Source organism: Canis lupus, chromosome 2 (genome assembly GCF_011100685.1).
Source record: "Canis lupus familiaris isolate Mischka breed German Shepherd chromosome 2, alternate assembly UU_Cfam_GSD_1.0, whole genome shotgun sequence".
Classification (NCBI taxonomy): Eukaryota; Metazoa; Chordata; class Mammalia; order Carnivora; family Canidae; genus Canis; species Canis lupus.
The window spans coordinates 58,793,839-58,818,366 of NC_049223.1; the positions used below are offsets into that span (position 1 = coordinate 58,793,839).

The 24,528-nt window shown below is 39.2% G+C and overlaps 1 protein-coding gene across 2 annotated transcripts in view; it reads right to left on the minus strand.

Annotated features, from left to right (window-relative positions):
- NUP93 (nucleoporin 93) overlaps positions 1-24,528 on the minus strand; it is a 108,699-nt gene that overhangs the window by 56,525 nt on the left and 27,646 nt on the right. For both annotated transcript variants that reach the window (XM_038531002.1, XM_038531003.1), the window contains exon 3: positions 20,208-20,325. In XM_038531002.1, coding sequence (XP_038386930.1) covers positions 20,208-20,325 — 118 coding nt within the window. The remainder of the gene's footprint in view (positions 1-20,207; positions 20,326-24,528) is intronic.

The window sequence follows — 24,528 nt, forward strand, 5'->3', positions numbered from 1 at the left end:
AACATTCATTCAGTAGTCCCTTATTTATGTTTGTTTTGGCTTTATATAGACCTAAGCATCAAAACCTAGAAGAAAAAAGGGTAGGTAACTAGTACACCTAGCATTTACTAATATAAGAAATAAAAATGGGCTTGCTTATACAAATGGAGATAATATCTGATCCTTTCTACCAAAGGGATGGATACCACATTTCAAAATCCTCTGTGCACTGCGCACCATTCTTAACTACAACAGCTAGTTGTACATCAGATACACCCTATATAAAAAACCTAGACACCTAAAAGTATAAAGACAGATGGAGCTTACTACCACAAAGTGGATTAAGGTCTCTGTGTATTTGAAAAATCTCTGAATTTCAGGTGAGGGCCTGAATTCTTAAACAGCATTCTATGCAAAATCCAACAAAGCATGCCTTTACACAGTTCCTCAGAATTCACTGTAATGAAAATCTTCAATAGAAAAGCTTCAAGTTTATTTCTATTTCCATCTCTCTACAGATTCTAGCAATCAATCCATTAAAAAGCTTCTTAGCCAAGTACACATATAGGAGAAAGTAGGACACTTTACCCAACTTAAGGTATCCAGATTCCAAAGACTCTCTGACCTTCATGTAGTTAACTGGTTTGAAAGATCTCTGAGCAAGAAAAAAAAGAGTGGAGGGGAAGCTAGTTCCAAATTCCTTAGGCCCACACTCGAAACGTACCAAGGATGAGACATTCTTGAAGATGTGACATTAGTACTCTATTTTCTACCTATTATCATTGATAAGATTATAGAACAGAAAAAGGAAGCCATTGAAATCATGTGGCTTAAGTAGAATTATAATCATAATTGCCAGGTGAAATTATCATGTTCACTCGAACAACTATAAAGCTCTAATGTACCCTGACAATATGCATGGCTTTATCCAGGAATCAAACTCTGACAGATCCCTGGTGAGCTCTGTTCTACCTTCTGCCAGGTTCACAGGGCTGCTAGGAAGATAAAGTAATATCACTGGTGCGTAAGTGCTTTTAAGAGTTAAGAATGAGAGGCCATGTGAGGTTGGGCAATTACTGTGCCCTATCCCCTAGCCTTCTGAGGCATAGCTGGATCCCATTTCCCATCGCCCTCATCATCAATGTCCTCCTGGCTCCTCTCTTCTCACTGAGACCTTGTTCCCTTGCCCCACACCATACACTTTCCCCTCCCATATGTTCATTTTCACTGCCACAATTCTTACCTCTACACCAGTGGCTCTGGAAAATTCTGTCTGGAGCTATTTCCTGAACAGTACTTATCCTATCTCTAGATGTTTCAGGGGCATTTCCACAGGATATCTTGCCAGAACATCAAAAATTGAAATGAAATCTCAACTCTCAATCCAGTTAATCTTCCTAATTCTCTGCCTCGACCAATAGCACCAACCCTTCTCCTCGTTACAAACTTCAAGTTATTTCTGAACATCCTCTTAAGCCCATCAGGCACGAAGTGTGGCAGATGTTTTATTCCAGCATCTCTCACACATCTTTTCCTCTGCGCGTTTTCTCACCCACCAACCTGGTCCTGGTGTCACCACCATGGCTGGATTATTACAATGATCTCTGGACAACACCTCAGCAGGTATCTCTTCTACTGGCCAAGCCAACTTCCATGTTTCCACACACTCCCCCCTTTCTTCTTGACATTTACCTGCTCCAAAACTTTCAACAGCATGTACTGCCTACACTATACTGCTTGGCAGCCACTCCTTCCACATTTGATACTCCCTCCCTGACAGATTTTATTTCTTAGCACATAACTTCTGTTCTCACCTCCCTGACTTTGGTCAGGCTATTATTCTCATATCTTCTTTCATTTGCCGCAAGCCAAGCCCGTTTAATCTTTCAAAGACCCATTCAAATCCTGTCTGTTCCAGGTGGTCTTCCACAACTACTCCAGAATTCACTCATCATTACCCATTCCTCTCCTCTGAAGTCCTATTTCATTGGGAACCTCATTTCATCAGGAACCTCGTATCATTCCCACTCAATTCTGTCATTTTGCACACTCTTGGACAGTTTGATTCTATTATAGCAACATTAGTCAGTCTTGACTCTCCAGGTAGAAGACAATGGACTTATGAATTTATGTTTATTCTAATTATCATCAGGGCCTACTATTGTGTTGTCCTTAATGGGCACTCAACAATACCACTTTGTTGATTTTTATTAGTGTTCACTATACCCCACCCAGGTAGACACAGGCAAAGACTTCAAGGGGAGCTAAATATTACTTCTGTGTGTTGTTTGTTCTTTCAAATTTCTTTAGCTCCCTGAGATCACTGTAGCCTTAGGTAGGAAGACAGATGCTGAGGTAGTTCTTGGCCAACGTGCAGAGGCACCAAGCTCTTGTCTATGACTAAGCATCATTACCAATAATATTCAATTCCCAAAGTCGGCTTTCTTCTCAGTTGCATCTAGTGCCAAGGAGGTTCAGGGAAGATGAGATGGTCCTGGCCCAAAGTCAGTGGTGTGGCACTCACAGCTGATCTGTCCTGACAAATCAGCTGAGAATGAAAAAGCAATCTGCTAATTTTATCAATGACATTTCACCTTGAATACTGTTTTAAGTGAGGGCAGCTAGATTTAAGCAGTCAATAAAAATCAGCTGATATCTGCTTGTCATTATTTAGGAGTAAAACAAACAGAAGTTCCATCTCTGTTACTCATATGCAAACTCGTCTACCCAGGGGTCAAGAAAAAAGAGGGAAAAGAAAGCTCCCTTTGCATTAATAAGCTGATGAGTTTCCTCTGCCCCAGAGCACGGTTATGCCTATAAATTGGAAAGGATGGAAGCAGGGTTTAAAAGGAGGCCAAAACTTAATGCACAAGGGTGAAAGTATTTCACAAGTAAGATTTCCATTTTAAATACGTTTTCAGGAAGCAGTGCCCCAGTCAATGCAGTTACTAATGGGAATGGGCTAACATGGGAGATGGAAGCATCTCTCCTCAAAAATTCCTCCAGGGCAATTCACTATAGTCCCAGATTTCAGAAAATCAGAATGAGGAGAGCTCTCAGTCAGTCAATCTGTCTGTCTCTCTCACACACACACTCACAGTATCTATCAGGCCTCAGTATTTATATAGAGGTAACGAGTGATTTTGGCAAGAACTTGTAGTCTATTTAAAGAAGGTCTATCTCAATAAAAAATATGAAATAATAAAGTATATGAAGACTCAGAGTCACAGCCATGAAATTTCAGGGGGTAATTCATTTCCCTTGTGGCACAGATTAAGAAATTAGTCCCTTGTTTTCTTAAACTGTGCCACAAGGGAAAGAGAAACCCAGATTTTGGCCAAGGTCACACAGTGACCTGGTCTAGGTCCTGGGTTCAGGTTCTGAGTTTCTTGGTTACAGAACTCTTTGCACAGCATAATGGGACACTATGTGTCTTTAGTATGTACCTGAACCACAGATTCCAGGGAATCTTAAGTTATCACATGGGATAATGGTGGATACAAAAGAAAGGCTTCTAGCTTACTAGTTCTTGTTACAAATGTGTTCTATTCAACAGATGTATTTCTTACCAGGTTGATTGTAAATAGAATTCTGTTAAATTCTATTTTAAATTCAGTAGAGAAGCTGTTATTTGAAGGAATACTAAAGCTAAATATCACCCCAAAATTTCTTCTATATATGCAGATATTCAGAGTTTGCATTTGCTTATTGAAGCAAGGTTTATAATATTATTGTTATTTTAGAGAAGAGACACTAATTTTGATGCAATTTTTTCTGCATAATTTTCTATTTCTGATATTAATAAAAAGAAAAGGATTACTAAAAATTATCCACTCAATAACTTACACAGGAAAAAACTGTATTCTGTTATCTGGTCAGATTTTCAAATTCACTGCCATACAAAATAGAGTTCTTGAAATTTTTCTATGAAGGAAATTGTAGGCCAAGATTCTATTTTCTCATTAATCCTTATTATAAAGTTGAATATGGCATTCTTCAAAGCAAGAAATAAATTTTGGTATTAAGTCCTAATAAAATTATACTGAGGGATGCAAACCCTAAGAAAATTATAAAATATGAGAATAGCAGCAAAATGAATGTGAAAAAGAAAATATGCTGATGCCCCACAGGATGCTGGCCATGCAAGAGAGGTCGGGATTGGTGAGGAGGCCCTGCCTTCCATCTCCCGCCACTTCAAATCAGGACAGACAACCAAGGCAAGCCAGAACTTATGTTGCCTTATGAGACACCCAGTCAGGTTTTCATCTCTGTATTTTCCACCTCTACAATAGAAACACAAGGATCTGCAATTCTAAAAGTTTTATGAAAATTAGGGTGATTTTAAAATCTGCTTTTCCCACACCATTCTTTTCTCCACCAGCCTTCCAACAGTGACACCAGTGGAAATCATTTTAAAAACAATGGTCTGGTTTTATTAACATGCCTCTTACCACTAAGTCCTCCAGCAAACTACTTGAGATGACTAAAACATTTCCAGTTCTAGTACTTTGCCATCACTCATTCTTAAGTTGATGCTGGGGTATTCCAAGTAGCCAACCCCCCCTGAGGTAAACCGAAAAACACTGAAAATCTACTAAAGATGGTGACCATATTATATTCACTTAGGGAGCTTAACAAAGCATCATGCATAGGGTCAAGTGCTCAAAATATATTTATTGATTAGCCTATGAATTATTGAGGGCTGTTACTCAGAAACTAGAAATGTCTATACAAGTACAGACTGTCATCAACATTCTGACTGCGGTGCTTCATGGAAAATTTACACCTAGAATGCAATCAAGTGTTCCTGTGAAGCTAGCTACCTATATACTATTCGAACTTAATCTAATTAAGTACTATTTAAGCCTTACTAGTGAAATGAGTATGGTGAAATATGGGTAAAATGCCTTCTTAAGGCTACTTACATACAATTTCTAAAAGGAAGAGGTAATGAAGTCTAGTAGAAAGCATACTGATGTTGGAGAGAGAAGTAGGTTCTAGGTAGCCCTGCACAAGTCATTCATTCACTACACATCTCACTTCCCCCATCTATAAAATGGAGAACGTCACCAGACCTACCTGAAGTAAGAACACTGTATCTTCAGCTACCTATACAATAGAATTACTCTTCAAAACAAAGAGAAGCCATTTCAAATGATTTCTAAGACACAGGCTTTGCACATTTTAATACATTTTTCAAATATGCAGACTGATTTAGACATTTCCAAGGAAATAGTTATTCTGCCTCTCTGCTTTCTCTCATGGCATCTGTTGTTACCAGCATTGAAGGAAAAGTAAAATCTAATGTCATTAACAGTAGACCCAAGATCCCCAGCACTCAATGCAGGAGGAGGGCACAAAGCGAAGCAAATGAAAAGGTAAACAAAATGAGGTCGAGAGAAGCTAAGAGAAAAGCAAAGAAAATCAGGTTAATGAATAAAAACAACAAGTCCATCTTTCATCTCTCCTGGCTCCTACTGATGGCAGACGGTGTATTTAATCTGCTGAGAGACCAGATTTAAGGCCTCCCTTTGGCATAGTCCATCCATGAATTATTAACGTTTGCAGAAGCAACAGCACATCCGCTCACAGCGATCAGAGAGGATAATGATAATTAACCAAGATGGGATTATTAATCCCTTCACTTCCCTTTCCTGTCTCCCTCTCTTCATTCCCCTCTGGGCTCTGACTGCTTTTCAGGCTATGTATTTTGAGCTACAGCCTCAGTATCCATGTTGATAACTTCATAGTGAATGAGTAATCAATGACCAATTATAAGTTTTTAATATATACACATTTTTCAGATATAGTTTACTGACCAATGTATCCTTGATGAAGCAAAGACACAAACAAGGGTCGTTACAAATTCTTTATGGACTCAAACACTCAAAAGATAAACACACTCCTTTGCAGGCTCAAAGTTCAGGGCTGGTACACAGGTGGATGAAGTTTAAAAGTTAGCAAAGATGACTAGAAAAGCAGGATTTACCTACACTAGACCTCTGCCAGCATTTACTCCAGTTGATCTCAAAGTGGAGGGCTTGTTAAACAGATTCTGGGTCTCACTTTCAGAAATCTGGATTCAGTGGATCTGGGGCGGGGCCTGAGAATCTGCATTTCTATTAAGTTTTTGGTAATGCTATGTTGCAGAATAACCAACAAAGAGCTTCTTTCTGTTTGTCAAAGGCATTCAGGGCGTGAGAAGGATGGAGCAGGAAATTAAAACCAACCTGAGGCAGAAAGCTAATACAAAAAACAGATGAGATTTGCAGCTCCTTTCCCTTCTCAACTCCCAGGGAAAAACCTAGATGCTCTGCAATATGTCTGCTGCTCCAAAATAAACCTCGTTCCATAACACCCCTCCTCCCCCAACAAAAAATGAGCTAGTAGGATGAATAGTTAACAAATGGTGAAGAACACATATGAAACTGGGAGCTGAGGGATCCCTGGGTGGCGCAGCGGTTTAGCGCCTGCCTTTGGCCCAGGGCGCGATCCTGGAGACCCGGGATCGAATCCCACATTGGGCTCCCGGTGCATGGAGCCTGCTTCTCCCTCTGCCTATGTCTCTGCCTCTCTCTCTCTCTCTCTCTCTCTCTCTGTGACTATCATAAATAAGTAAAAATTAAAAAAAAATAATGAAACTGGGAGCTGGATTAATTTATAACTTAATTCCTAAAACATGAGAAACAAAATCAAATATTCCTCTTTCCTTGGTCATTTTTTTCCCTATCACTCCCTCTTCTTAGGATTTTGCTTTAATGTATAATCAATCCTCAAAAAGAGTAAGTTGTAACACTCTCACCCAAAACCTTAGTTTGCTGTGTACAGAAAATTCTTACAAGTCCTCAGTATCAAGCTGAGTCAGGCACCAAAAAAACGAAAGCATAGTATTAGCAGAGTCCATAGGAAAGAGCCCAAAATAAGGAAACATACTTCAGGGCACCCATTAGAAGAGCAAAACATAAGCAAGTTATATATATGGATAAAACTAAATATCACTTCTTTGGAGTTTGCAAATGCAATTGAAAACACAAGTAATGAGAACACATGAGGAAGAGGCAGCCAGCAAGGCCAGGCTGGCACACAACGCATCTCTCCACCTGGCCCAGCTCAACCACACACCTAAACCGGGCTGACTCTACATGGCAAGACAGCTGTGGTGGTGAACGCTATGAGGCTGGAGGAACCATTCTAAGAGCCATGATTTCACAACTAAGAGATGCTCAGAAAAAAGGAGGTACACTCCCCCATTAGTAATAACTGCTCTGGATAGACAGCCAGTCTAAAGGGGGGGGTAGTAGAAGGGGCAGAGAGAGAGGGATGCAAAAGATAAAAGGAAACTGAGAATGAAAGGAAGACAGGAGAAAAGATACAAAGAACAGACAAAAGGAATGTAAGGGAAAACAGCCTAAAGAAAGGAAGGAAACCCCATCTGCTCTAAACCCTGACAGTCTAGTCCACCCAAAGTTCCAAATATGACATGTGTTCTAGTTTGCCACTCTCCATTTGCTTGCCACCAATGACCTACTCAGAGAGCATAAACCACACTGATCAGCTCTATCCAGTACAAGTTTCCAGAGACTCAAGCCCCTTCACATAAAGGGCACCTGAAAACTATTCAGCAGCAGCAACAAACATTGGTATTGTTTTTGTTCCAAAGTGTACCTCGGATGGGAAAAGTGAGGTTTGCTACAACTCAGTTTATGGTATTACTCTTCTAAGTAGCATTTTCCTCACTACAACTGATTTAGTTAACCAGCAAGGCTTTCGCACGGAAGGGAATAAATGGAAATGTCACTTCAAAGAAAGAGGTAAGAGAAGGTCTGGGAGGAAAGACAGAACCAAAACATCAAGAAATGACCAGTGGCAAAAGAATGAGCTTAGTGTCTTTGCAGAAAGACAAAATAATAAGGATACAAGGCAAGGCATTAAGAAGTATCTGGGTTCAAGTTCAACCTTTGATTCTAAGTAATCTCTCCATCTTGGTTTCAGGATCTTTCCCTTCTAAATAAAGATGATGCCAACACCCATTCAACACATTCCACCGTGAGGAATAAAGACAGTGATGGGCAAAGCCCACTGCAAAATATTACAAGATGGAAGAAGTATTATGGTGTGCCACTCCAAGTTCACATATTTCAGGCCTGTTACTTTTCCCTACATCTCCCAAATTAGGACAGAGTCACAGATAACCATTCTTTCAAATGGTTTGAGGGGAGTGGCAAAATGACTAATTATTCATGAAACCGGCATGTCTCAGATCCCTTTCCACACATTAGGAAGCTTTTCCATTACAGAATAAAGGAAAAGACTGTACATCGTCTTTTAAGAACTGACCAATTCTGAACTCTGGGGGTCATCTTTATAGCTGATCTCTTATACACTCTTTATGGACTAGTTCCTCATCTTCCTGTTAAATCAACTTTCCCTGTCACTTCAAACAGATGTTCCATAGCCTCAAGTACCTAGTCCAAACAATTTAATACTTCCAAAATGGTGGCTGTTCGGACAACTTTGAGGGGCAATGTGGCAGTCAAGATGTGTACTTGGGGGGCATGTTCCAAGTTCTCTGAATTAAGCATGTCTTACCTTTGTAATTAGGGGGGATAGTGAATCTTCTCTCCTAAAGCCATTTAGTTCCGACTCACACTTTCAAATTCCCAAATTTAGTGTTTCCTTGTCATCTAACTCCCTCAGCCCTCATCTGCTCTTCCAGTCAAGATGTGTCCACGTTGTGAAAGAAGAGGGGGAAAGTCTTTTGCAGACAGTGATTCCTTCTCCTCCAACCACTCTGAGCCAAGCTCCTTCTGTAAGCAGAACACCTTAGCAGCCCCTTGGCTAGATTTGAATTCCAACTTTATGCTAGGAGAGTGGCACCAGGCACATGCTGAGGGCCATTTACATGGGAGTGCTTGTGACCTACTCTGAACACTATCATGCCTTTTCAGTTCTCTACTTGGTCTTCTCCTCAAGATTGTTATGTTAGTCTGCATTTATTAGTAAAAGCCAGTTAGTCCACATAGTACCAATTTGCGTGACTCCAGGTCACCTCACTTTTTTATGTTGTCTCCTAGAAGTGAATAATTTTGCTGTAGAGAAATTCTTTCCTGTATTCTGGAGCACACACAAAGTCGAGGGCCTTGTCTGTGTCTATAAAAACCAACACACATAATACCCTTAGACAGCCAAATCATATTATAAGATGCAAGATTTCAACATTCCGGCACACTGCCAGAGCTTAATGGCCAGTCAGACGCTAAGTAAGGAAATGGGTCTGCATTAAACCTACAAATAAGTCAACAATCAATAGTTCAGGATTACAGTAAAAAACTTGATGTGCCCTTTAAATTGCTTCTAGCATCATTCTTCTAACTCAAGCTCAGCTTCAGAAGCAAAACAAAACAAAGATGATCAAGCAAGAAGCTGAACACAACCTATTTTCACAAGCACAAAGCCTTGGCATTTTGAAACTAAAAGTTGCTCCAAGATTTCACAGAAACCCTTTACAATATACCTGTAGGGCAGCAAACCTGAGAAATAATAGGCTGAGCTTTAGACAGTAAATTAAACTGACAGCTCAGTAAGCACAAAACTAATGCAAAAAAGCAAGCACCTGGAGATAAACGGATAAAGGTTTGGCCTTCCTGCAAAACTCATCTTTCTCACCCCACCCAAAACCAGCAGGGGTTAGTATAAAGATTTAGGAAGTATGTTCCAGCTTTTTCCTCAATCAAGATTATTTTACTACTACACATATGTAAATAAGAGCAATGCTCGCCACACTCATTCACGGTGGGCTTTCTACTCTTTATTTTGCTCTAAATGAGCAATCAATGAGCAATACTTCTATTTAAACACTTCTACTACTTTCCTCTTTCAAACAGATCTTGAAAATTCACTTCTTTACTAAACAGTCTTGATATACAATGAAATTTAAAACCTAGGAGACTAAGGGCACGGTATTGAATTCAAACCAACAGAAGGGAGTTCAAGCCTGGGCATATCTAGCCTCTTGCAGGCCTAGGTTTCCCATCAGTGAAGAGGGTTAACAAGAATATCTACTTCAAATAGTTACTAGAAACCTAGAAGTGTTCAGTACAGTATCTTGATGCAATAAACGTTCAGTAAACCTTAGTTCTGACTCCTCGATTTTAGCTGGGATAAAACAGAAGACAAGGGAACTCAAACTTGTCCTTAGTGCCACTATTCATTGCACCAGCAGGGATACTTAAAGAAAGGAAGTAGGGAAGGAAAGGGAGAAAGAAGAAAGGTGAGATGGGGGTGGGGGGAACATAACTATTTAAACTAGTCTACTCAAAGTGTGGTTGAAGGAGTAACAGATCCCAAATAGCTGATGCCCTGTCTGCAGCAGACAGGTACAAAAACGGAGAATAAGCATTTAGAAAATTTTAGAGCAAGCTGATGAAGTAATTTTGTGGACTGAATTTAATTTGAAAAACTAAGGCTTGTATTTTGTATGTCTTTTATTTTGGCTTTTTTCCCCCCTAGTAATTCATTTTTACTGTATTTTTCTAAGAGTATCTCTCAGCCTGAGATGAACTGGAAAAAAAAAAAAATTTATTTGAGAAGCACTGATTCAGTAGGCACCTTCTCAATGAAGAACACCCACCACCATACTCATTCAACATGAAGACCTCTGGGGCATTTTGGACCTCATCACTGTACCATATACTATTGTGAATGCCCGTAAATCTTCAAAGATCCACAAGGCAGGGCACGTGGGTGGCTCAGTCAGTTAAGCTTCCTACTCTTGATCTAAGCTCAGGGTCATGAGGTCAAGCCCCAAGTTGGGCTCCATGCTGGGTGTGGAGCTTACCTTTAAAAAAAAAAAAAAAAAAGGCCAAGTCCTGTGCTGGTCCTTCAGAGACAGACTGATAAATACTGTGGATAAGAGAGAACCTAGTAAGAAAGTACTCCCAGAAAATAGCACACCAGAGTGTTTTGGCACCTTAAACAAATCAAGCACATTATAACCTTCAATGGCCATTTCTACCTGTCCCTAAGATAGTGACAGAACCTAAAAATAGACAATTTTTTCTTTTTAAAAGAAAAGAGAGCAGAGGAAACTCTCCCTCACATCCTTCTGCTCATGCCAGTCAAAGAAATAAAGCAAATCAGGTAGTAATCACAAAAATCAGCCAGTAAATCTGCACTCCCACTTCCATTCTGCTGACCCAATCCTCCCCTTTGTTTTATAAATGAAAGGAATGGCCCAGTACTGGTTGTAAATATATTCTGTAAGACAAGGCTACTTTCTGTACAAGTTCTCAGAAGCTATATCGGCCCAGTTCTGCTCAGCAGACCCTGCTGCGGTCCTTCAAGAACGGTGGCTCTCAGAAAAGCAGGGGCAGGATTTGGCTGTGTCTGCGATGAGGAGAGGCCTCACCTTTCTGTCCTCCAAGATAATTCAAGTGGCACGTGCACTGCTGCTGATTGTTAGTGTTACAGACCCGGAGGCTGTCAGAATTGAGGGCCTGAGCCTTGGCTTGGCTGCCAGCAACCCGAGCTTAAGGGACTCACTCAACCTCTCTCTATCTGAAGTACACGATGGAAGACAAGCATCTGGGTATAGGGGGAAAAAAGCTTTAAAAAAAAGCAATACGTACTAGCTCTAAGAGCTCTGCAGCAAAAGAAAGTCTAATATAGGTCTTGTCTGTAGAAGACACTACCTATCCTTTCCCCCAGCTTCTGTTCCTGGTCCCCAGCAAACAAAAAAAAAACAGGAGTCTTCCCCGTCTAAGCCCCCTCTCACTTCCTTCACAGAATGTGGATTTTTAGTGGAGACAGTGGGAACCTGGGTCCCAGTTTTAGAACTAAGGAGCCACATTTTGCCACCCCCAACAATGCAAGGAACCACATCAGGCTACAGGCCTGGAAAGCTCTGAGATTGAACACACCAAAACGGAAATAAGAGATCACAGGGTGCTGAAGCAGCGGATCAAAGTGGTGCACAGGGTCAAGAGCTGCCACCTGAGAATGACAGGCTGGTCTACAGTAATGCATTCGATATTCAACCAGGTTTTAACCCCCATTTAAATTACATCCACTCCAGTATCAAATGGTTCAGCAGATAAAAAGACATGTCTATTTCTGGTTCCTGAAGTCAAATGATTTAAAGACACCAGATTGCAGATGACAATACGTGCCCCCCCACTTCCAGAGTGCTGGGACATCGATAGATATTGGCAGGTTGAGAGACAGCTCAGGGAGGAGGAAGGGCAAGACTCAAACCGGTTCAAAGACAACAGGGCCTGGCCCATATGTGAAGTGCTCTAGTAAACTGTTAGATAAATATTTTAGCCAGCGGCTTCTTCCAAAACACTCTTAACGGAACCATTCCAACTTCTTTCTTCTTTAGTTGGTAATTGATATTCCTTTGCTCAGTACAGGATATAAGAAACCTCTGAGAAGACAAAAAAGCCTGTCATTTCCTGCTTGCTCAGAAGGCATTCAGCATCCATTTACTTGCTTGTTCTGAAAGCCCTGCATTCAGGAGTAAGTGTGAATGGATAAGTAAAAAAGGCTGAAATCTTATATCCTTGGCTCACATAAAAGCAGTTTTTCACATTTTCCACAGATGATGCCTTTAACACCCATTTTTATTCCAAAGTCACCATTTTTAATTCCATTCACAGGATACTTTAATGTAGTTGCATACCACAATGCCTACCTTTTCCCTTATCACAGACAGGCAGAAAAATTAAATCATTTCAGTACTTACCCAGCAATCAGTATCAGACTACCTAATTACAAACACAAAACAGGATGGTACATTAATTTGTCTCTGGGAAGACACTATTTTTTCTTTTTTTACATGTTTACTGGTTTTCACCAGCTCTGAGATTTATACTGGGTCAAGGTTTAATGACAAGAAACAGCAAATACGTTTGTTAAGCAGGGGTGATGTGGACACTGCAGTGTTCACAAAACAGACAAAGCCTGGTACCATGACTGCCCTAACAAGAAGACAGGGCACAGTGAGATGTAGGTGTTTGGCCACATGCGTTTGGCTACTACAACTGAATGCTGGCCCAAAATGTACCTGGTGTTTGTTCCAGGAAAGTGTTTCTCACTAACTAGCAAGCTTAGGATCCAGTGAGAATTGGGTTCGTTATCTAATGAACCCAAGAGCATTAACTATAGGTTGTTTAAGTCCAGGATAAGCTTCAAAAGAGCAAGATTCAAATATCCATTAAAGTTTTCTAAAAACTCAAAAGAAAGGTTACCATGAACTGCCCACTGACTCTCTTAGGGGCAAAAGGAATATAAGCAAGGAGGTCAATAAACACAAATGCTTAACTAAAAACCTTCACACTGTTTAGATTCTTGTATTTTTATATGCGGGCTAGATCACCGCCGCAGAAACTCCTGCTCGGGCATATGAAGAACAGAAACACCATGGGAGATAGGTATGTTTTTCACACTTGAAACATATCTCAGGACTGTTATATGATGATCAGCATGGAAACAGATGCAACTCTTGATGAATGAACCCCACCTCTTCTTCAAATTTACTAAAGCAAATCTGTTAAGACCTCTCTTCAGTATACATGCTTAGCAGTTTCAACTTCTAGAAACAAATGAAAATGACTACTTAAAAATAACCTTAGAGTTCAGGTATTGTTCATCCATTCAGACACACTCTCTTGCAGCAAATTTGAGCAAGGGAAAGCTTACTTACTGCACTTCTCCCTCAATATTAATATTTTGCCAGTAATATTCCTGAAGAGCTGCTATTAGCACACTAATCATTCTAGGCAAGGCTGACCCTCTTTCCAACAAACAAACAGCCACAGGATTTCTGGAACCAATTCCCCACTAACAACTTGCCAGTACTACAAACAGACAATTAGCAAGCACCACAACCACTTTTCCGCTTAGCTGTTATATATAGCTGTATTTAAGCAGCAGTCTCCTAATTCTGAAGATGTAAAATTAAAAGATAAATCACGAAAATAACAATTTAGGTGATAAGGGGTTACACAAGCAGTGATTCATTTTTAAACTTATCAAAGCTATTTAGTTCTTATTATTTAAAAAATAAGCTAAGAGTGGTCCCAGCATATTCTACATTTCAAGGCCAAGGAGAATAAAAAGGAAGGAAATAATGAATATTTTATTATTATCAGTGTGATAAATTTCTAACAAGTGAATTATTATTGCATCATTATCTTGTATGTGATAAATCAGTTTCCCTGATTCTAATTTTTTTATAGTTATTTTATCCACTATTTAAGATTCTTTTGATCTTTACTCATACAGGACAGGACAGATTTCCATCTGGAAATTTATAGGTTATAAAGACCTTCAGAATAGGATCTTTCTTTTTTGGCTGAAGAGATAAGAGATAAGATTTACTTATCTAAGATTTGAATGGGCTACTAAGTTAATTCCAACAACATAAGCCAAATTTCTGTTAATTTTGTGGGGAAACATTTGGAAAGTTTTGTTTTTTCCTAAGCAGTAAAACCGACACCCTGTATTTGAAGGCTGCCGAGAGAGAGAATCTGAGAAGACCATGAAAAGAGGCGGTGTATGAGGAGAGCCTCAAAAGGTTAGACTGAAATGAGGGCTCAGACATTTCAGAGGTGCTACTCCAGGCTAAAGGAAGGTGATAAGCAAAGATTTAACATATAAAAGAAAAAGAGGCAACCTGGTGGCTAAAGTACAAATGCTTGCGCATGTACACATACACACACACACACACACACACACACACACACGCGATAAGATAGCACCTCCTACTACAGGAAAGTATCGCAATTTAGTCCCACCTTTACATACCCCAAACACTAGGTATTTAATACTTTAGAAAAGCAGACAGTTTCTATTTTTAAAATGTCTCTATAGAAATTTCTTAAACAGGGCAGCCCGAGTGGCTCAGCAGTTTGGCGCCACCATCGGCCCAGGGTAGTTTGGCGCCGCCATCGGCCCATCCTGGAGACTCAGGATCGAATCCCACGTCAGGCTCTCCGCATGGAGCCTGCTTCTTCCTCTGCCTGTGCCTGTGCCTCTCTCTCTCTCTCTCTCTGTCTCTCATGATTAAATAAATAAAATCTCTGAGGGGAAAAAAAAAAATCTCTTAAACACATTACAGAGCGTTAGCCTGTTTGGAAACAGTAACTACCATTTAACTTGAATCAGATATGGGTCTTCCCACAGCCCGGAAAGAGAATGTTGAGGATGAGATCAGATAACTGGGTAAGGTCTGCAGTCACTGAACAACTAGCAACAGATGCCTTAGCCTAATACTCCATACAGCTGTGAAAGAGTGAGATTTGATGATGTTTCATTAATTACAGTTAATTTATGGTCTTAAGATTTCTGGCACTCTAAGTGTAGTCAGTTGACATGTGTCTCCCACCAAATGTAGAAGTCCTAACTCTAGTACCTGTGCATATGATCTTATTTGGAAATATGATCTTTGCAAATGTTACTAAGTTAAGGATCTCAAGATGAGATCATCCTGGATTTGGGATAGGCCCTACTTCCAATGACTGGAGTCTTTCTAAGAGACTAAACCATAAAGGAGATAAACCTTGTGGAGACAGAAGCAGAGACTAAAGTTAAGGAAGGGCTGGTGCCACCAAAAGTTAGAAGCAGAAAGATTCTCCCCTAAAGCCTTCAAGGGGAATATAGTACTGCCAACACTGATTTCAAAGTTCTAGACTCCAAAACTGCAAGAGGATAAATTTCTAATGTTTTAGGCCAGAGTTTGTGGAAACTTCTTGTGGCAGCCCCAGGAATCTAATACAGAAAGTTTAGCAATATCATTATTTTTTTTTAAGATTTTATTTATTCATGAGAGAGGCAGAGAGAGAGGCAGAGACATAGGAAGAGGAAGGACAAACAGGTGCCATGCAGAGAGCCCAATGCAGAACTCAATCCCAGGACTCTGGGATCACACCTTGAGCCAAAGGTAGATGTTCAACCACTAAGCCACCCAGGCGTCCCAGTAATAGTATTATTATACTTTGATCTAATACCATTTAGAAATAATACAGCTTAATGTAGAGAAATTGCAGCTCCCATTTTTATGGCCAACTCAGGCAATTTCTGCAGAGCTTTCTTGAAATATACATGCAATGTAGTGAAAAAGCCCACAATGTAACTGAACTATGTAAATTTGCAGTTTATTACTACATAATACACATCACCCATGGTACATTGGGTCTTTGCAACTCATAATAAAGATGTGCAATCTGCCCTTGATATTTTTTTTTTCTGAAGACAGATTTGAGCCAAGTGAACATCTCTCAGAGGACCTGTGCTTGCAAGCACCACGAAGTCACTTAGAGCAGTACAGTCATTTCAGTGCCATGCCCTGTTAATAACTGTTCTTTACATAATTACATCTCTATTACACAAATGTATAGATAGGCCTTCTTTATGACCATTTCCAAAAAATAAACATTTTAATAAATTCTCCTAGCATCAGCCATATATATTTAAGTAAATCTTTTTAAGTATGTTACCTTTGCTGGCCACAGTAATCTTTCAAAAATGCATTCGCAATGCATGCCAACATCATCAATTATGACAAACAACAGTTAACAGAGAAAACCTGTATCAATTTCAAGCTTTCCATTAAAAAAAAGAGAATATAATCAATGTCTACCAAACAGAAAAGGACTACACACATATCTGTATATGTATCTATACACAGGGAAATGCCTTTTCAAGCTTTTAAGTAACCCAAAACAATGGATGGTACAAAGTCTTGGATAGCATCTATCAAAGGATCCTTCAGCATTTCCTTCTATAAATTTATAAACTCACATAATAAATTCATTCTGATTGAGACGTGGCACATGGGATCAGGATGCATTCTCATCTCTATAACTGCACTGGTTGGAAAAATTTATACACAAGAATCCATTAGATTTATAGTATGTGAATCATATATCTCAAAAAAGCTGTAAAAGTAAATGAGGAAAAAAAAGTCCATGAAAAAATATATATGGCTTTTCTAAAAACAAACAATAAAAGTAACTAAGTTAACTCTTCTTGGATAATCAACACACAATGAGAAGAATTAAAAGGAAGATTGCTCCACGCTCAGGGCAAAAGGCGACCTGGCTCATATCTACTAAATAAGAAATCAGGCAAAGGATATGTTGATACTGTGTATATGGGGGGCTTAAGCACAGGTCAGGTAAGCCCCACAATACAACCTAAAACTTCCAATCCCTATCAATAACTAGAACCATTTCAGATTAAGCCAAAGCCTCAGCCCTTTAAAACTTAAATTTTCTCCATTAAGCTTTTGTTGGCAAGAAGATGAAATCAAAAGAACAAGTATTTTGGAACTATTAAGTCTTTTTTTTCTTTGAGCAACCAGGGAAAGGGCAGAGGGAGAGAGAGAATTTTTTTTAAGATCTTATTTATTTATTTTAGAGATAGAGCAAGCATGAGTGGTGGGGAGAAGCAGAGGAAGAGGGACAAACAGACTTTGCACTGAGCTCAGAGATCAATGCAGGGCTTGATCGCTGGACCCTGAGATCATGACCTGAGCCGAAACCAAGAGTCAGACTTCACACCAACTGAGTCATCCAGGTGCCCCAAAGTGGGGGTGGGAGGGTAGAAAGAGAGAGAGAGAGAGAGAGAGAGAGAGAGAGAGAATCTTAAGTAGGTTCCACATCCAGCATGGAGCCCAAAGTGGGGCTTGATCTCACAACTCTGAGATCATGACCTGAGCCAAAATCAAGAGTGAGACGCTTAAATGATCAAGCCACCCAGATGCCCCAAAACTAAAAAGTCTTAAATCTTTACTTTAGATCTAGATGATCAATTCCTAATTAATCAAAAGTCACCTTGGACTGATCATTTTGCATTTCTGAAGCTATTCTGGAAAAACCTGAAAGGTAAAATTTTAAAATGTAAGCATCCTTCCTCTCAAAGTTCAAAGATTTCCCTGTGGTACAGGACCAAAATTCTTAGCAATGCTCATTACAAATTAAGAAACTCTCTTTGCTGTGACTGAGCATGCACTACTAGGAAACCATCTAATGGGGGTGCTGAAGGAGTGTTCGTGCATTAAACAGAAGGTTAGAAGAGAAGATCATGACTTGATACATTTATAAACCTGTCAATATCTCAAAGCAGAAAATGGAGTACCATATCAGAGGGAATTCATGAAGTACATCACTAAGTGTACTGACAATTCCAAATATGTATAACAAATATGCCAAGGAACATTTAAAAACAGTTGGTTTGGGGATCCCTGGGTGGCTCAGCGGTTTGGCGCCTGCCTTTGGTCCCGGGCACGATCCTGGAGTCCCGGGACTGAGTCCTGTGTCGGGCTCCCGGCATGGAGCCTGCTTCTCCCTCTGCCTGTGTCTCTGCCTCTCTCTCTATGTCTATCATGAATGAATAAATAAAATCTTTAATAAATAAATAAATAAATAAATAAATAAATAAATAAATAAATAAAATAAAATAAAATAAAATAAAATAAAATAAAAACAGTTGGTTTTAAAAATAAACAAGTTCTTCGGGGGGCATGTGGGTGGTTCAGTCAGTGTCACCTCTGACTCTTGGTTTCAGCTCAGATCATGATCTCATGGGTTGTGTGACTTGAGCCTCCAGTTGGGCTCGGGCAGGAGTCTGCTTGAGATTGTCCCCCTCTGCCCCTACCCCTACACTTGCATGTACGCACACCAAGTAAATAAATAATTTTTTAAAAAAATAAAAATAACGGATTTGCTATTTTAAACATTAAAAACAACCAACCTTTCAGTGAGTGCCATTTCTTCCCCACTATTAGGGATACTACCCAAAATACATGATTATTCAAATTTTTTAGCTCTATCCCTTTTGCTCACCTCATCCTTGTTAAAAGTATTGGTTTACAGAGTATCAAGCAGTAAAACAAAAGGAACAACAAAAGAAGGACAGCTAAAAGTAAACAAAATAAAAACAGTTAAGTATACATGCCATTTTAAGATTTCATGGCATCCTTAAGGTGACAAGTTAATACAATTTAGTACACAAAATTAAAAAAAAAAAAAAAGACCTAGAGACTATGGGAACATATCAGTAACAGGAAAAATAATGAGTATTTACTTAAATAAGACAGTTATTTAAGTCTCAATACAAACATAGGGTTTTCAGTTATGTTGAACTGGAATAAATACTATGAGACTATGTAGGACTATGGCCATTAGATGGATAAAAATAGTTCTTGGGAAGACAGTAGAGTTAATTCAAACTGAGCCCAAGTAATAACACAATTAGTAACTATCTGTAGAATGTTGCCTTCTGGGGATCCCTGGGTGGCTCAGCGGTTTAGTGCCTGCCTTTGGCCCAGGGCGCCATCCTGGAGTCCCGGAATCAAGTCCCACATCGGGCTCCCAGCATGGAGCTGCTTCTCTCTCCTCCTGTGTCTCTGTCTCTCTCTCTCTCTCTCTCTCTCTCTCTCATGAATAAATAAATAAATCTTAAAAAAAAAAAAAAAGAACGTTGCCTTCTTAGAACCTGTTTCCTTTCATTTCAAAGGTAAATCAACAATTAAAATGGCAGCTCACTGCCCCTTCACTCTAACATGAACACAGCACCCCAATTCCTTAAAACTAAATGAGTCACAAGTTTTTTCCTTTAACAATGTGTGTGTGCACATCCACACACACAAAGCAGTTTCTGATTAGATTAAAATAGCAATCAATTATGCCAGTGGCATGTTAGGTTAAATGAGACTAGAGTGCTTTATTAGACCATTTCCTGGTGCCACTAATGCGGCCAAATACTTCCTAGAAATCGATGAGTAGGTTTCAGTAAATAGTACTCTAAGTTTTTCCCAGCTCTTTGCCAACCAATACAAGCAAGCTGTAAAAAAGAAATGTGGAAGACGAAGAGTAAAATTATTTGAGATCCAGCAAAGAAAGCAAGACAAACTTAAAACTAATGTCTCTGTGCCTTGGATTAAGCCCAAGGAAGGAAGAAAAATCTGTTCTCATAATTATAATAATCTAAGAAGTGCAGGTTGGAACTGCTTTCCTAAATTCAGCCTCTCAGAGCACCCTGAAAGTAATCTATGTTCCCCACTATACCTCCAAAGCTGAATCACCCATTCTCTTAATATCTCAGGAAGAGAATTAACAAAGAAATCTAGAACTCCTAATCAGCTGGTCAACAAAGGACCAGGGACTTCAGCCTGGTTTGCATACTCAAGGTTACCTGCAGCAGTACTGGCACCTGGTAGCCCTTACCTGGATGTCTGTGTCCTTAACAGGCTCAAGAGGCTCAAAGGTGGTGGCTGCACTCAGACTCTCCAATCGCTGGGAGATGTGGGATATGTCAAGTCCCCGAGAACCGAGGAGAACAGATCTATATGAGGATATAGGGCAAGGAGAAAAAAAGCAGGATTAGGACATCTAATATGCTTCATAAAACACCACAGACTATTTTTTTTATTGTTAAACTTCAAAACTTTTTTTTTTCCAAAAATTCCTACGTACTGCCCAGATACTTTTATATGTTTGTTTTTTTTTTTTATCTCTCCATAAGATTTATTACACAGAATAACAGACACAAATTGTACCCGGTAATAAGAGTTCTGATCATTCTGAGTTAGAATGAAGAACTTGCTAGAATAAAATGATAATATATCAGTAAAATGATAGGCTAGACTACTCCCCATATTTTACAGTAAAAATCATAAAGTAGATGCTATTCTCAATCTCTGTTTTACAGACGGGGGAATAAAAGGTACAAAGAAGTTAACTGACTTATCCAAAGTCAGAGAGCCAGGAAATGACAGAGCCAGGTCATCAGGCTCCAGAGCACAAACTCTTAACCACCATATTGTATTCCCAGCTTCTGTAAAGACAGATACAGTGAACCACAACATTTGAGAAGCTTCAGTCCAAACTTTATTAGTTGAAGAAGCTAAAAGTCTAGGACCATCGATGATATGCAAAGGGCAGTCAGACCAAGTCCAAGGCCAATATTCCATGGCTTCTCTTTAACAGCCTAACATATCTAGCACATTTTTAAGTTCCCTTTCTGCTGCCCAGTCCAGTAATACAGGAGCCTGTCACCTAATAAATGCTTTGCAGAGAGATGGGAATAATACAGTTAATAATAATAAAATCACAGTCTCACTAGTATCTAGAACACTCCCTGGAAAAAATTTAGGGGAATTAGATGCTTTTGGATTATAATTTAGTATCAAAAATCCCACTGACAAAATTTACATTCCCTCTGAGTAACTCAGAAGCTAGACCACTGGGCAACACAAGTAACCCTAACACCTATGGCTGTCACACCTAAGATTTCTACTCCTGAACTAACAGACTTATTGGAGAAGAGAAAGGACTTTGTGTTTATTTCCATTCTACTAAGTACTACAGAAATAGATGATGTGCACCCAGAGGGTTCCTCATTATGGATTTTTGTCTCTTTCATGTAGACAGGTCAACTACAATGCATGTCATCCCTGGGGCTTCTCCTTCAGGTTACCAGGTAAATAAGATAATCTGGCCTCTCTTTTAACAATCCTTGAAGCTAACTTTCTAATATGGTAGTTACATCAGAATCACCTAGGCAACTTTCCTTCCAATGATCCTGAATAGTGCTAGGTGAAGCTGAAGCATGGGTATCAGTGTAACATATTCTTTCCTTTTTTTTCTCCTTTTTTAATAATAGCTTTACTGAGATATAATTCATATACCATACAATTCATCCATTTAAAGTGTACAATTCAGTAGGTTTTAGTATATTTACAGAGTTGTACAACCATCACCACAATCAACTCTAAAACATTTTCATCAACCCACAAACAAATCCTTACCCACTAGCGGTCATTTCCCATGTCTCTTTCCAAACTCCTCTCATCCTCTGACAATCATTAATCTCTTTTGTTTCTATAAATTTGCCTATTCTGGACACTTCATATAAATTGATTCATACAATAGTGGGGTTATTTTTATTTTTTAAAAGGTTTTACTTATTCACAAGAGATAGGGAGAGACATAGGCAGAAGGAGAAGCAGGCTCCAGGCAGGGAGCCACCCAGGCGTCCCAATACATGGGTATTTTTGTGACTACCCTTTTTCATTTAGCATAATGTTTGTCAAAATTCATCCATGTTGTAGTATATATCGGTACTTCATTTCTTTTTATAATTGAACAATATTGGATTAAAGGGATACATCACAGTTTATCAGTGTATCTATTCATCAGGTGATAGACATTTGGGCTGTTTCCACTTTGAGATTGAAAAATGCTGCCCTGAACATTCATGTACAAGTTTTTGGGTGAATATAAAGGTTTGTGTGTGTGTGTGTGTGTGTGTGTGTATTAGCAGATACTGATGGTCACTGCTTAGTCATTAATTCCTTAGAGGTTGCAAAATGGTGGTATTTTTTTTCTAAGATTTATTTATGAGAGAGAAAGAGTACGCATGGAGGGGTGGGGATGGGGGATCTCCAGCAGACTGCCCTCTGAGTATGGAACCCAATCTCAAAACCCAGAGATAACGACCTGAGCCAAAACCAAGAGTCAGATGCTCTTAACCGACTGAGCCATCCAGATGCCCCAGGTATTCTATTTTTATTAGCCAGACTATTCCTTTTCAGAAAAACTCTTCATCCACTGTGGTTACTCTGAATAATGAGATGGTTCTCCAGCATCCTCAAAGTGATGGATGAGTTTCGTTATCATTATGAATTCATGAATTTAAACATAGTCATAAACATATGAAATGAAACATATTAAATACTTATTGATGTGTATCAATTCATTGCAGGAACTATCCTTATGATACTCAAATCTTCTCCTTCAGCTAGTAGAAACCTTTTGAGGGCGGTTTCTGAGTTCTTTTGACATGACTCAAGTAGAACTTCATAACTTCTCTATCTGGTATGACAAAATGTTTCATTTTCATCTTATACAGACTTGGGAGTCAGTCAACTCTCCAAAGAGCCCCCATTGTTTTATTAAGAGATGGATTTTACAAGTGGCTATCTGAGCTCTAGGCCTGCTCACTGCTACACTGTTTCTAGGCTTTTTCTTTAAATAGAGCTAGAAATGAAGTTTTTACTTTTGTTTCAGTTTTAAGATAAATTACATGGTGAGTTTATACGAATACTTACAATTCAAATTTAAAACACAAAGTTTTGGGTTAACCTCCTAAGTTTTTCTATCCGAATCTCCTTTTTCCCCACACCAAAAGTCCTAGTCCTCAGCATAACCACCATAACTATTTATTTGCTCTATCCTACACTATACACATAAAAGTCTCAAAACAGCTGTAACAACACCTCCAACTGCTGACTGATGACAGATTAAGAATCACTTGGAACTGTTCCTCTCTGTGTGGTATGTCACCTACTAGATTAAGCATTTATTTTCCTTTTTAAAGAACTTTTTTGATATTAATTTTGTTTTATAATGATGTATTTCTACAATTCCAAAGTCAATTTTATTTTTAAAAACATTCCCATCTTCTTCACCTTATTTAAGGTTACTTAAACCTTTTGTTTACCTTCTGTATTAATCATGTCTTTTTAGGGAAGGAGGGAAGAAAAGCAAGGAGGAAGACCTATTATGAGTGAGCTCTTAGGAACGGTGCTAGGATGGGGAAAAGTCCAGAGTACCAGTGCAGAGTAGGGGTAGATTGGCACAGTTTATCAGGAAGGAGAAACCGTAAAATTAAAACAAAAACAAAAACAGAAACACCTGAAAAAATAAAACTCTAAAAGCAAGAATTTAGAATGGAAACTAGGGTAGCCCAGGTGGCTCAGAGGTTTAGTGCTGCCTTTGGCCCAGGGTGTGATCCTGGAGACCTGGGATCCAGTCCCATGTCAGGTTCCCAGCATGGAGCCTGCTTCTCCCTCTGCCTGTGTCTCTGTCTCTCTCTCTCTCCCCCAGCATGGAGCCTGCTTCTTCCTCCGCCTGTGTCTCTGTCTCTCTGTCTCTGTCTCTCTCTCTCTCTCTGTGCCTCTCATGAATAAATAAATAAAATCTTAAAAAAAAAATAGAATGGAAACTAATGGACAAAAGGTAGAACCTCGGGCACCTGGCTGATTCAGTCAGTTAAGCATCTGCCTTCAGCTCAGGTCATGATCCCAGGGTCCTGGGATGGAATCCGGCATCAGGCTCCCTGTTCAGCAAGGAGTCTGCTTCTCCCTCTCCTCTGCCCCTCCCCAACTCATGCATGCACACAGGTGCACACACACGCACATGCTCTCTCGCAAAAATAAATAAAATCTTTAAAAAATAAATTTTAAAAAAGGGGTAGAACCGCCTTGTGTACATACAGTACCTCATTTTATATATTTGTCCACAGACTCATGTAAATATTTTGCATCAATTTAAAATATTAATTTTAAAACTCACAACTCTTAACACCCAAGACTTAGATTTCATGAACCTCTAAATCTGAATTCAAATGCACCTTGAAAATAATTATTAAAGCAATTGCATTGTGAGCAGTGACTGAACTATTTTATATTAACGAATTTAAAAATTTTAGTTGTAATTATGGTGCTGTGTTTTTATTTTTGGAGTCATTACTTAGAGATATATT